The 13518-nt window shown below is 64.9% G+C and overlaps 2 protein-coding genes and 1 long non-coding RNA gene across 6 annotated transcripts in view; 1 reads left to right on the top strand and 2 right to left on the bottom strand.

The window, feature by feature from the left end:
* Nucleotides 1-886, top strand: part of MLLT11 (MLLT11 transcription factor 7 cofactor) — a 1209-nt gene extending 323 nt beyond the window's left edge. Inside the window, exons 1-2 of one of the 2 annotated variants that reach the window (XM_042815195.1) lie at nt 117-186; nt 549-886. In XM_042815195.1, coding sequence (XP_042671129.1) covers nt 556-801 — 246 coding nt within the window. In that variant the 5' untranslated portion in view covers nt 117-186; nt 549-555 and the 3' untranslated portion in view covers nt 802-886. Of the gene's footprint in view, nt 1-116; nt 187-548 lie in introns of those variants that run through there. The other variant, XM_042815194.1, reaches the window with a different exon arrangement.
* The window catches only part of LOC122158491, a 4081-nt gene extending 698 nt beyond the window's left edge, over nt 1-3383 (bottom strand). Inside the window, exons 1-4 of one of the 3 annotated variants that reach the window (XR_006168244.1) lie at nt 3136-3383; nt 2318-2501; nt 1333-1553; nt 953-1244 (exon numbers count right to left, since the gene is read on the bottom strand). This is a non-coding gene — a long non-coding RNA (uncharacterized LOC122158491). Of the gene's footprint in view, nt 1-952; nt 1245-1332; nt 1554-2317; nt 2666-3135 lie in introns of those variants that run through there. The other 2 variants (XR_006168242.1, XR_006168243.1) reach the window with 2 other exon arrangements.
* A 5541-nt stretch (nt 3384-8924) lies between these two features.
* Nucleotides 8925-13467, bottom strand: SEMA6C (semaphorin 6C; the record flags this gene model as incomplete). Its single annotated transcript, XM_042815196.1, is given in 15 exon segments — nt 8925-9334; nt 9337-9442; nt 9444-9793; nt 10124-10174; nt 10432-10487; nt 10620-10697; nt 10763-10900; nt 11099-11332; nt 11414-11569; nt 11752-11883; nt 12265-12482; nt 12709-12797; nt 12872-12988; nt 13104-13194; nt 13360-13467. Coding segments are annotated over 15 exon segments (2334 nt in total), but the record flags the coding sequence as incomplete, so codon positions are not given.
* Between the last annotated feature and the right edge of the window lie 51 nt (nt 13468-13518).

The following is a 13518-nucleotide window of genomic DNA, read 5'->3' as shown; positions in this document are numbered from 1 at the left end:
CCCCCCCCCCCCCCCGGAGCTGCACTCACACGGCAGCCTTTCATCGCCCTCCACATCCACGGGGGAGCCCAAATTTAGCCGTCAGTCCCGTCCCCCCCCCCCCAGGGCCGGGCTCAGAGCAGCATCTCGGTCATCTTGGATTCAGGGCGTGAAACGGGGGCACGCAGGAGGAGCAGCGCGCTGCAGGTGCTGTAACGGCTTCGGGGGGGGGCTCAGCCACACACACGGAGGGAATCGGGGCAGAAATGGGGCGAGAGCCTTTTGCTGGGCTCACCTGGGACCCGGCTCCCGCCCTCACCCGCAGAGCACACAGTGCCGTCCTTTCCTTCCCCCCTACGGATTCCCTTTATTCCTTCCCCCTCCATCGCCCCCCTACTTTCCTGCTCCCCCTTTTTCTCCTTCCCCAATCCCCTTTCCCCATCCCCAGCTGTCAGGAAACCCTGTGGGCTGGGGGGGGGGGGGCTGCCCCCATCCTCAGCCGCATTTCAGGCTGGGGTTCACCTGCCGGCAGCACCGCCACCCCAGGTCACCCCTCCCCTCCCCGGCAGCCCCACCATGCTGGACACCATCAGCAGTCAGTACGACTCCTTCATCTACTGGAGGATGCCCATCCCGCGGCTGGAGCTGGCGGAGCTGGAGGGGCTGGGCCTGGGGTCCCTCTATGCCCCCCACGGCAAAGTGCCCGAGGCGGCCCAGGAGCCCGGCCGTGCGGAGGAGGACAGCCTGCTGCCCTTCAGCAGCTTCAACTTCTGGAGGGCGCCCATCGCCAGCCTCAGCTCCTTCGAATTCGACCTCATCTGACGCCCTCCTCCCTGCTCCCCGTTGCCAGGCATGCCAGGGTTCGGTTTCGTTGGTTCTGTGCGGTGTCGGGTGTTTGGTTTTGCTTTATTTTAACCCCCTGGGCGCTGCTAAGGAAGCCTGTGCTCAGCCCAGCCCTGCGGCACCGCCTCACCTCCTCCATCCCTCCTGGGAACGCGGCGGGGCGAGCGGAGCCAGGCTGTCCTTGGGATGGAACCCGTCTGCTTCGCTCCTCAGCGCTGTGCTGAAATCAGAAAAAGGAACCAAAGCTCCACTCGCTTCGGATTTTTATGTGCTTTGGTTGTGGTGTTTTATTTTTTTTCCCCCCCAAGATTGTTTTCTGGGAGAGCAAACAGCAGCTCTGTCATTGTGGGTGCGTTTGGGGTTGGATGCAGTGCCATGGGAAGCCGTAGGAAAGCCGTGATGCAAAACATCCCAAAAGTGACCTAAAAAAAAGAGGGGCAGGCGGCTGGTGGCAGCCAGAGCGCTGGGAAGGCACCAGAGCTGGGCACAACTCCCCGGTGAGAGCCGCACCTCTGACAACGACCCACTGCTGGCAGAGGTGGAAAATCCCAACTCCAAAACACGGGCTGGAAAAGCGGGTGCCAATGTGAGCCCATAACTCACGTGGGGCTGCCCAGCCATCCGCGAGGAGCATCACCTCCACTGCTGGCAGCAGGCACAGCCCGTGCATCTGCAGACAGCTGCCACTGGAGGGCCAGCATCCTGTCAACACAGCTGTGTCCCATTCCTGCCTGAAAGAGAGAAAAACGGGTTCAAAGTAGAGCCGCCGCCCCATTTTCCTCCACAACCCGACGCCTTTCGCCCCCCGCCCGCGGTGGGCAGCCCCCCCCCCCCCCCCCCAGGGCTGTGTGAGGTGTGTCCTGGTTTCTGCCACGGCCCCACACTGGACACAGCCGCTGTGCCGGCAGTCTGGCACTGCTGCTTCCCTGTGCCGCCTTCCGCGCCTGCCAATAAAGGCTGAATGTCCTCCTATGAGTGCTGCTCCTTTCCTATCCTCAGTGCCAGGATCGCAGGGCTGGGTGCTGCGCTGCTCAGCTCCACGCAGCACCTTCTTTAATGGGAAGGAAGAAGGCTGCCATCTCTGGCCCCACGCCGCTCTCTGGGGCTCAGGATACGATCTGTAAGCCGGTGGGTCACCCAGCTCCCGCAGCCTTTGGGTCCTGCTCTACGGGTTCCTTCCCATCAATGCATTCCACCCCATAACACCCCCCCCCCCCCCCCCAGATCACCTCCAGGGCTCCGACACCGCACCCACTTCAACTGTAAATCATCACTGCGGGCTAAAAATGAATAAACAGCGCCTCACTTTGCCTGGAGGTGCGGAGAACTGACGGGACAAAGCAGAGGAGGGAAGGAGGGATGGGAGCAGAGAACACAGAGATCAGGAACGCACCGAAGCAGCGCTGTAGCCAGCAGTAAAACATACAAGTTCAAAAAAAAAAAAACTACAGGCAAAAATCGCACATTTCTGAACCCCGCGCCCCCAAACACGCACCGCACCCACCGAAGGCAGCCCAACCCTCACAGAGCCGCCGCCGCCCTTTTATAGTTGGCGCCAAACGCCTCTGCCGGAACTATGAGGACTCATCGCTCCCTCTGCATGAGGTAGACTGAGATCCTTCCGCTCGAGAAAATAATCCCCGGTGGGCCCCTCGGATTCTCGGCACCTTTCTCCAGCCCTGTGGTCGGAAAGAAAGAGGAGAAAGAAGGAGGAGGAACCCCTCAGACCGCCCCGTGCCCGCTGCAGACCCCATCTCCTTCCCTCCGCTCCCGGCGGACTCTTTGGTCGCTGCGCGCCGTATCCTTCCGCGGCGGCCATTTTGCGTGCGCGCGCGGGGGGGGGGGGCGGAGCAGAGCGTGAGTGGGGCTATGGGGTGTGAGGGGACGCTGAGGGACGGGCGTCGGGAGGACGATGGGAGGACAATGAGGTGCGGGTTGTCTTTGGGGGTCTCTCATGGGGGTCCTCAGAGCGTTTTGGGGTGGGGGCAGGGAGGGCCCGTTCGCCCTGAGGGGTGATGGGGGTCGGTGCAGCCCTGTAGGTGAGCGCTGAGGGAGGTGACTGTGTGACGAAGCGCCGTGGTTGGGGCTCTGCAGTGGTTCCTATGAGCTGCAGCGTTCGGAGGATCCCACAACTGCGGCGCTGGGACTCCTGGAGGTCCTCCGCTCCGAAGCCCCCCAAAGCAGTTCCCTGCAGCGGGGTTGGATCTCTCCAGAGCTCTCTTCAATTCCTCTGTGCCGTTCTCCTCATAGCACAAAAGTTTGTATGTTCAGACGGAATTCCCCGGGCTCCAGGCTGAGCCCACCGCCCCTTACCCTGTGCTGAGCAGCGCTGAGCAGAGCCCGGCACTCCTCCTGAGCTCCGCCCTTCAGATCAGCGCTGATCAGACCCCTCTCAGCCAGCTCTTCCCCAGGTGAACGGTCCCGGGGCTCCCATCAGGAGGTGCTGAGGCCCCACCGTCTCTGCAGGGCTCTCCCAGCACTTCGGGTTTGTCCTGAACTGGGGAGCCCCGTGCTGGGCTCAGCGCCGCAGCCGTTGCCTCCCCGTGGCAGAGCGGAAGGGAGCAGCGCCGCCCTGCCCTGCCGGCCCCGTTCTGAGCTGCAGCTCGGGGAACCATGATCCCTCTTGGCCAGCAGGGCCCGCTGCTGGTTCGTGGTCCGTCTGCTGGCCACCGGTACCCACAGAGCTCCTTTCAGCAGCTCAGCCCCCACCCTGCACTGATGCATTCGTGATAGTGAGCCAAACATCTCTTGGTTCCCAACCTCAAGCGTTGCATGTTCCAGCTGAACACTTAAATTCACAGCTCTTCCCAACGCAGACATACAAGATGTGATTTTAGAGCTGCCAAAGGCTACGCTGCCCAGTGAGAGGTGGGGTTGAGGTTTGCGCTTGGCTTTGCTGCAGGGCCTTCTGGTGGCCCTGTGTGCAGTGTTGCAGCACTTCATTTTTGAATTCTTCATTTAAAAGCAGGCCCTCTTAGAGCTTCCAGCAGTTTCATAGAGAAGCAGTTGAAGGAAATAAAGATGTTGCATTGTGGCCTTGGTGCAGTTGGAATTGCTGTTGCCCCGCACGGCCCACGGCCTGCCTGCACAGCTGTGTGTAGACAATTGGAGTGTTGTCAGAGTGAATGGATGGGCTTTAAAGCTGGGCTTTCACAGAGCGGCATGCCAGCGTAACCCTGATGTGGGGGAAAATGCAGTGGTTCTCTGTGCTGCCATAATGGTTGGGTGCTGGCGTGGTTTGGGATCAGTAGAGATGCTGTTGTCTGCGGGGCTGACTGCAGGACTGGTGGCATTTGGGTTCTGCTCCTTTTCTGACCTTGGCGGGAGTTACGAGGTTTGCCTTCTCTCTGTGAGGGATCATCGCTGGGGTTGGGGAGCCGCTCGGAGGTTAAATGCTGTCCTGACTCCTTGTTTGCCATTTATTCTCTGTGATGCTCAGCCTCTTTCAGAGCTGCTCTTTCAGTGTTACCTCTTTACCACAGAGTCCTGTGTCTTTGGCACAACACCTGGCAAGGAACGGCCCAGGCTGAGGGCATGGCTGAGCCCTGAGGGCTTCTTGCTGCTCCTCGGTGCTCTGTGCTGCGGGAAGCACCCTGATGGGCCGCGTTCCTCTTTCAGAACGATTTGTGGATGCCAAGGACATGCTGGAAATGACTGCTCTACACTGGGCAGCAGAACACAACCACCGGGCCGTGGTGGAGCTGCTCGTCAGATACGGAGCCCATGTCCACGCCTTGGGCAAGTTTGATAAATCACCCCCTGACGTCGCTTTGGATAAGAACGATCCGGAGACCCGGTGACCCTGCAGGTAGGCTGACGGGGGAGGAACCTGCTGGTGATTGACACAAAGCTGCAGGGAGAACTGAGCCGATGGTTCTGAGGGAATCTTTCCCTGATGCTCGGATTGGAGCGCTGAGGCGGCTCCGTGTTCTCGGTGTGACGCTGCAGATCCGCAGCCCTTCTGCATTGCTGTCACAGGGCTGTGTGGGAACGTCCCTGCGTTGGCAGGGGTGCAGGGTGCTCGCAGCAGAGGGCAGACGGATGTTGGGTGCAGGAAGGGCAGCCACCACGCACAGCAGGTGTTGGCTTCTGGCCACGGAGCCCAAGAGTTTTCTCTCTTTTTGCTGGGTGATTCCCAGCCCGCGCAGGAGGCTGGATCCGCTGTGTGTGGCGGAGCTCAGCTGTGGGGCTGCTCCAGAGCCTCAGAAGATGGATTAGGATGATTGCAAGAGAGGAATGGCTGCTGTAGCCTGTGCAAAACCCTCAGCACTGCAGCGCTGCTGGGGGGTGTTGGCTTTGTTCTCTGTTGGCTGCAGAGGAGCTGGGTGCACGATCTGCGAGTGCTGAGCAAGGAGAAGAGGGAAAGTCCTTGCAGAACGAGCAGCCCTGCGGACGTGCGTTACGCACACGTGTGCTCGTCGCTCCTGTGCTGGTGGCAGTAATTCGGTTCCTCATTGCTTTGTAAGCCACGCTTTGGTGGGAAAGCACTCAGTTAAGGCTGAGCCAAACGGGGGCTGGGGTAATTCCAGAGTTTGTCACCAACTGCGTTTGGGGAAATCCAAACCGCTGCTCCTTTCCCACCACACGGGCGGGCCGCCGAGCGCAGGCTGGGCGCAGCGTCAGATCCCGGCCGACCTCCTTCGGCCCCGCGGTGACCGGCGGCGCTGCTCCGTGCTGCGCTCCTCGTTTCCCACCAGAGGGCATCAGCGGCCGCCGGCGTCCCTTGAACCCTTTTGCCGCTACGAATATCCCGCAGCCTGGAGGGGTTTTACGGAGGAATTAGCGCTCGGCCGGTGCGAGGAATCCGATTATGGGCTGCTGCGAGCTGTGTGCGCAGCCCAGGCCTTGGGAGCGTTCTGTGCAAATCGGTCCCTCAAAACCTTCCTAAAATCGAGGGCAGCAGATGGGCTGCAGGGGGGAAAGGACTCCCCTGTGGTGCTGGGTGAGGTGCAGGATCTTTTTAGTGCTGATTTTTCAGTCTGTGGGGCGGTTGTAGGTTGTGTGCGTGCCAATAAAGGGCTGTTTGCACCCTTTAACCTCAGATTTCCTGCTCCGTTCTTACAAAGTCCGCCTTTGAATAGGAATCGCTGCGGTCAATTGGAGGAAGGAGCATTGTTTGGGGAGCTGAGCTCTGCTTATCACACTGGGATCGCTGCAGCAGTGACTGTACTTTCCCTTACTGAACCGAGGGGGGAGAAAGAAAGGGCCTCGCCTGCCCTTTGAGCCGGGTCGCGTTCAGGAGCGTGGCGACAGAGTTCACACCACCCTTCCCCTTTGGGTCTTTCTTTCTCCGCAGCTCAGTGCTTCAAACCGGAGGTAACTGGAGCTCTGCAAGTGCCACGGAGGTTCTCAGCCCCTGTGCTCGGATGTCCCCCCCCGTGCTCCCAGCGCACGGCAGCTCCCCGCTGTCCCCGTTCCCTGCAGGCCGTGCCGTCCCGCCTGCTGTCTGCTCATAACCAGGGGCAGCGGCTGCCATCATCACCTCAGAGCCGGGGAAGGGTCATGAAGGAAGATCTGCTTACCAGCTGCTTCCAGCTGCAGTCCTCCTAATTAATGAGCTGGAATGCTAATGTTTTGGTCTCACTAATCTGCAGAAAAGAGCTTTTTCTCGGCAGTGTTTTACGCGCGCCCGGCGCGCTGTGCTGTTTCCCCCACTCTCGCTAAGGCTCGCTGTTCCCAGGTTGTACCCGAGCTCGGCCACCCGGCCTGGGTTTCAATTCAAGGAAGAGAGGCGGAAACGCTGACGCTTCTGTTGTTTTCCTGTTGGCACTGACCTCATTTCCCAAGGCGACGCAGAGGAGCTGCGGGCAGCAGAGGGCAGCGCGTCGTCACCGTCGGCACCGCGCGGGACGGGCGGGAGGGCAGGAGCGGAGGGCCGGCAGCGGGCCCTGCGGCCCTGAAGGCCGACGGTTCCCCGGGCCGCTGTGCCCGGAGCCAGCCGGCAGGGCAGGGCGGCGCTGCTCCTCTCCGCTCGCCACCGCGAGGGCGCTGCTGGGCGCACGGCACGGAGCTGCCGGGTGTCTGGGAGCCGCGTGGAGCTCCGTCTGAACGTGACCGGAGCTGAGCAGAACGGGATCGCGGAGCCGCGGCGGCCTCCTTAAGCAGAGATCCGAGCCCCCGCCCTTCACTGCGCGGCCGCTGTGGGCGTTGGGCTGGGGGCGCAAGGTGTGAAGGTGGGGCACGGCGCCGGGCTGAGCTCCAGAGCTGCTCCGTGTTTGCGTTTCCTCAGGGCGCTTCGGCCTGCTCTCCTGAGAGCCTTCAGCGCGCCGCAGGGCTGCGTGCCGATGTGGATTAATATCGGAGCAGGAAAAGGGATTAGGAAATGAGCTCCAGTGTTGAGGGTTACATCGCTGCTGTCTGCTTGCAGGCCTCGGGAATGGAAAGCAGTCCTCTAAAGCTGTTAATTGATCAGAATTGCTTGCCAAATTACTACAAACGATCCCTGGTTGTAACCCGTTCTGTGAGCTGTGGGGCATTGCTGCCCTCGCTGCTCACACTGTCTGTCTCTCCTGGGCTGGGTGTCTTCTTGCTGAAGACAGCCCATGTTATCAGGTTCAGAACACACTTCTCAGAGGGTTTGTGGCTGTTGCAGTGCCCAGAGCTGGTCCTGGGGCTGCCTGCACAGGGGATGTTTGAGAACAGCTCTGTTCCTCGGCTGGAAGGCCCCAGCTGCTCATTGCATTTCTGTCACCTCTTGGTTTCCCAGCTGCAGCTGCTGGTTGGGCTGCAGAGAAAACCGCAGTTGGGGACAGGGGCGATGCAGAAGGAGGAGAAAAGCCACCAGCCAAGAGGCTGAAAGCAGAGCAAAACAGGAACGACGTGGAGGAAAGTGAGGTGAGCCTCACAGCCGCAAGCCACTGCCTGCCTGGTGCTGCTCAGCTGCTCACCGGGGCGCCCGGTGCCGGCGGCCTCACGGGGCACAACGGGGAAATGGCTGCACTGAGCCTCTGCTCTCATCCCCATCGCGGCCCTGCGCGTTGTCCTGCTGTGCCGCGGCGCCGGGTGCTGCTCAGAGCCAGCTGTGCTGCTGCGCCCTTCCTGCACGGTGCAGCCTCTGCAGTTCAGCTCTGTTTTCTGTAGGGCAGCACCGAAGGGGAAGCGGCCCAGCAGCGGCCCAGCACGGCACTGGGGGAGCAGAACAGCATCAGCAAGGCGTGCGCAGCTGCGTGAGCTCAGAGGACGGCGAGGGAACCGCGCTGGGAGCGGAGCAGGTGGCCGACAGCGCCGCGGGGTCCGACACCTCCTAACGGTGGCTGTGGGAGCGGGGCTGGAGCGGAAACACGGCGCTGCCGGGGCGGCTGCAGCCAGCGCGGGCTGAGGCAGCGAGGAGAGCTGGAGGTGGGGGCTGGGCGGGACCCCCTGCGTGCCGCAGCGCCGAGTTCGAGCTGCGAGAGCCAGGCCGGCTCCGGACGCACCGGCCGCTTTTTCGCTGAGCAGCTCTTCTCTGAAGATGCCAAAACCTTTTCTAACAACAGCTGTTTTCATTGCCCGAATGTTCGGGTTGTTTGTTTTCGCTCTTTGCAGTCCGTGGGTTGGTTCTGTCCTTTGGTCCCAGTTCTGTGACCAAAGGAGGGGGCAGAGGAGGTCCTCCGCGCTGACACGCAGTTCAGGGGCGACTGCTGTCCCCGTGTGGGTGACGCACGGTTCTGGGGCTTCGTTAGGGCTGAGTTAGCGAACCCACACCGGCAGTGGGGTGAGGGGCGACCTCCCCGCCCCCCAGGCACCTCCCGCAAATCGCATTACTGCTTTAATCTGCCCTTACAGGACCAGGGTCGCCCTGTGCCAGGCACGGCGCCTGGCGCCCCCGCTCAGGGGGTGGGGGTCGTGCCGCCCCCCCGCCCTCTGTGCATCTGTGCGGCCCCCCGGGGGGGGGCAGCTCCCGCTCTGCGTATTTGGAAGCGTGGAGATGTCAACCTTGAGACGATTTTGGACTGCTTTGTACCCCCACCGGGAGCAGCTCCCTCTTCTGCCCCGACCTCTGTGCCCTCCGTCCCCCCCGAGCACCCCCAGCCCCCGCCCCCATCCCCACGGCCCAGCGGAGCCACGCGGGCAGCAGAACGCACCGCTCGTCTCTTTAATTGCCCGACGCGGTTTTAATTGCCCTACACGGTAGGACAAGCCCAGCCCTGGGGCGCAGCCCCGCCTCCCGGGGGGTCCCACAGCGCTGAATAAATTAGGGGGAAAACATGAAAAACGGGGATGTGGGGGCACGAGGGACCCCAGCAGCGGGGGCCGTAGGGACACTCGTCACCTGGGGGCGGTGGGAGAGCGGATACGGAGCCCCCGTGTCCCTGCGGCGCGGGGGACCCGCAGGGGCTCAGGGCACCGGGGGGGGTTTGGGCGGCAGGGGGGGCTTCACGGAGAGCGAGCGCTGCAGGGGAACGGCGTGGGGAGCCCACGGCGGAGCCCCCCCCGGGGCCCCCAGGGAGTGCATGCGGATGAGGCCGCGCGCCGCGCCGGCTGCTCTCGCTGCCCCCTCCAGGGAGTGTCTCTGTGCCAGCGGCCGGCGGGGCGGCGGGGGGCTGTCGGGGGGCACGTCGAGGCGCCGCGGGGCTCCGTCCCACGGGGCCAACGAAGCGGAACCCGGCTGCACCCGGTTGGCCACGGGGCCGGGGGGGGGGCAGCGACCGCCCTGCGGCTCCCGAGCCCTCTGGGATGGCTCTGAGCGGGGGTCCCGGGCCGGGGGGCTGCGGGGCGCTGAGCCCGTGGGGCGTCCTGGTGGGGGGCTCCGGGCTGGGCGGCTCGGGGTGGGGGTCCGGGGCCCCGTCGTGGGGGGGCAGCGGGGGGTAGAGGCGCGGGGCGGGCGAGGGGTGCGGGCTGGGGGGCTCGGGGGCGCCTTTGGGTGCTGCCGGTCGGCGGGTGCAGGCGGCTCCCAGTCCCGCCACCAGCGCTCCCAGCACGAAGGCGCCCAGCACGCAGCCCACCAGCACCGGCACCGGCACCGCCGCCTCCCGCACCGCTCCGCGGACCCCTGCAGGCAGCACCACAGGTGGCACCGCGTCCCTCCTGCCACTCCTCCCCCGTCCCGTCCCCCTCCGTGGTCCTTCAGGTCCTTCTCCCCCTCCCGGGTCCCCCTGTCCCTGCGTCCCTCCTGTCCCCAAGGCCCCTCCATTGTCCCCACATCCCCCCTGTCCCATCCCCAGCCCGTGGTCCTCGGGGTCCTCCCCCCATCCTTTGGGTCCCATTCCCTCCCCGTGCCCCTTCCCCGCCCCACAGCCCCCTCCTGGTCCGTGTGTCCCCTCCCAGACTCAGGGTCCCCCCCAGGACTGTCCCAGCTGGGGGAGGCGTGGGTGTCACTCACCATGGGCCTCATCCCCATTGTCCCCATCCCTGTCCCCTGCAGATGCTGCACCTGGGAGAGCAGAGCGGGGTCGAGTCTGGGACCACTCATGTCCCCCTCCCAGTGTATCCCAAAGGTCCCCCTGGTGTCACTCGCGGTGCCCAAGGGCCCCGGATGTCTCCCAACGCCCCCAATATTCCCCACATCTCCCAGTGTCCCCAAATATTCCTCTGTGCCCCCACCCCCCCACTCTCCCCAGCTGCCCCCCTTGATGCCATCTGCATTCCCCCCAGACCCCACATCCCCGGATGTCCCCGCTGTCCCCTCACCTGGGCAGGTCCCCGTCAGCCCGCTGGACCCCTCCACGTCCTGCTCAAAGCCGTCCCTGGGAACACAGTGGGGACACAGTGGGGACACATTGGTCCCCCACCCCCCGGGGATGGGACACCCAAGAATTGGGGTCACCTCTGCCCCACTGCAGCCCCACACCGCACTGGGGAGGAGGGGACACACTCACGGGAGGTCCTTAGAGAAGGGGACGCAGCCCCCGGGGGGCAGCCAGACGCAGTAGGGGTCCCGCGCCGCCAGGCAGCTCCTGTGTGGGGTCAGCACTCAGCGTGGGGCCGCCGGGGGTCCCCCGTGCCCCCCGTGTCCCCATACCGGCGGCACTGCCCGTGCCGGGCGCAGCGGCTCAGGGGCAGTCGCACGATGCACCCTGAGAAGGCGACGATCAGCTCTCGGCCTTCGGGGTGCAGCTCCAACCCCAGCACCCGGCTGGCGCCGCGCGGCCCCCGGCACCTGCAGACCCCACAAGCCCTGCAGTGCCCAGAGGCGCCGCACGGCCCCGCAGGGCCCCACAGCACCCACGTGGCCCCATTACCCCCAGCAGTCCCACATGGCACCCACAAAGCGCCCACCCAACGCCACCACACCCACCTGACCCCATGGCACCCACAAAGCCCCCATCAGCGCCCCCCATGACCCCACGGCACCCACCTCCCGGCCTCGTACAGCCTGATCTCCTCCAGCAGCACCGCCTCAGTGCCACCATCCCCGTTGTTGTCCCCATTTTCATCCCCGTGTCCCGCAGTGTCGCCGTGCTGCCCGTTGTCCCCGGGGCGTCGTGCGGCCGTCAGCACCTTCAGCACCCGCCCGTCCTCCGACCCCACAAACAGCACCGTCTGGTTCCCCCGCGGCCCCGCGCCCACATCCACCGCCAGCTGCGTCAGCCTGCGTGCACCGAGGTGCTCGGCGTCCCTTTTTGTGTCCCCAGGGCCGCCCCACGTGTCCCCCACCTCGCCGCCCCGTCACCTGGTGCCGGTTTGGGTGAAGAGCGGCCGTCCCCCGGCGGGTGCCACCGCCCCGTGCAGCAGCGGGTGCTCTTTGGCGAAGGACAGCGTCTCATCCGGAATGTCCCCAGAGGTGACGACGGCAGCGGCCGACCCCATCCCTGCACAGCAGCCGGGTCTGGGGACATCGGGCACACGAGGGGACGTGAGCGTGGGGACGCGGCTACGGGAGGACGTGGGGACGGGGCGCGTGGGTACGGGGACAGATGGACGTGGGGACACGGGGACGTGGCTACGGGGAGGTGGGGACGGGGAACACGGCTGCAGGGCAGTGGGACACGGCGAAGGGACACGGGGCACCTGGGCCGGGGCACGCGCTCCTCGGGCACTGGGGGCCACAGGGCCGCGGCTCCGCGGGGGTCGGCGAAGGGTCCCTCAAAGGCGCGCTCCACATCCGCCAGGTAGAAGGCGCAGACGGCCGAACCCGGGATGCTGCGGGGTGACACGGGGCTCTGCCTGGGGACACCCGGCGGCCCCGACCTCCGAGTCCCCGTGTCCCCGCACGCAGCCATGTCACCACGTCTGCCCTCAGCCCACGCTCACGTCGCCTCTGTGCCCTTGGGCACCCGGCTCCCTGTTTCCCCATCTGCCTGTGCTCACGTCCCCGGTGTCCCCACGTTCCATATTCCCAAAGTCATGTGCCTGTGTCCCCATGTCCCCATATGCCCAAGTCCCCGGTATCCCCTGTGTCACCAAGTCCCCAGTGTCCAATATCCCCGTCTCCCCAAAGCCATGTCCCCAGTGTCCCATATCCCCGTGTCCCCACAGTCACGTCCCCACATCCCCGTCCTCACATCCCTGCTGTCCCCATACCTGTTGCGCTGCGTCCCAAACACCGCCAGCACCGCGGGCCGTCCGTGCAGAGTGTGGGGCGCGGTGACGGCCTCGAGGACATCGAAGTGGAAGGGGACGTCCCCGGGCACGGCGCACTGCAGCCGCTTCTTCAGGAACGACGTCCAGCGCCGCTCCAGGACCCGCGGGGAGCCGCCGGCGTCATTGCGGCACACGCGGCCCACGCGGGACACCGGCACCTGCGGCGGGAGCAGCGCCCCCAGCGGCGGGGGTGGGAGCTGCACTCGCTGCCATGGGAACAGCGCCCCAGGCGGTGGGGGTGGGAACGGCGGCACGGCAAGGGGCCGGGGTCAGGGTCAGGGTCGGGGTCAGGATTAGGGTCAGGGCCAGAGCTATGGGGTCAGCTTCAGCGTCTGGACTGGGGTCGGGGTTGCTCCCGTGGAGCCACAGTTATGGATGCCCCACCTTCCCCGGCAGCCCCAGCTCCGCCGCCATCTCCCGGAAGAAGAAATAGACGTGTGCTCCGTGGGGCATCGCGTGGACGAAGTGCGGCTCTGGGGACAGCGCGGCCATCAGCACCACTGCGCCCCAGCACCCGCAGTGCCCGCAGCCCGATGTCCCCACGCACCCCTCAACCAGCGGGAGCTGTACTTGATGCTGCGCAGCGCCGGGCCGCGCATGCTGCGGTAGATGACGGCATCGCTCGCCTGGAAGTCCGCCACGGTAGCCGAGTACAGACGGTCGTCTGTGGGGTCAGCACACGGGGATGGTGAGTCGGGCAGTCCAACACCCGCCCCACATCCCCACAGCCCCGTATCTCCACATCACCAACGCCCCTCTGTCCCCTCGGTGTCACCCACCGGCAAAAGTGGCTGCGATGCTCTGCCGTGCGTCGAAGGGGCAGCGAGCCTGTCCAGGCAGCTCCTCGCCCTCCTGCTGTAGGGTCAGCGCCTGCAGGACCCCATAGCGCCCCATGGGGTCTCACAGTGTCCAGTGGAGGTTCCATAGTGCCCCGATGGGGCTCCATCCCATACGGCCCCAAAGGGGTCCATAGGGTGCAGTGGGGTCCCACAGAGTGCAGTGGGGCCCCATTCTGCCCCACGGGTCCCCCCCCACCTGGTAGGTGCGGCACACGGGGCTGAAGGCGTTGGTCCCACAGACAAAGAGGGTCCGGGCATCACGGGGCAGCAGCACACGGATGTGGTTGTGGCAGCCGTCCTGTGGGGCAGCCCCATCACCTCCCCATCATCACCATCCCATCACCCCACCATCACC

This window comes from Centrocercus urophasianus, unplaced genomic scaffold (assembly GCF_019232065.1).
Source record: "Centrocercus urophasianus isolate 14NV4802_14NV808 unplaced genomic scaffold, USGS_Curo_1.0 seq_1427, whole genome shotgun sequence".
Lineage (NCBI taxonomy): Eukaryota > Metazoa > Chordata > Aves > Galliformes > Phasianidae > Centrocercus > Centrocercus urophasianus.
Note: the sequence above shows the minus strand (reverse complement) of the source record. Positions and strands in the feature narration are given on the sequence as shown.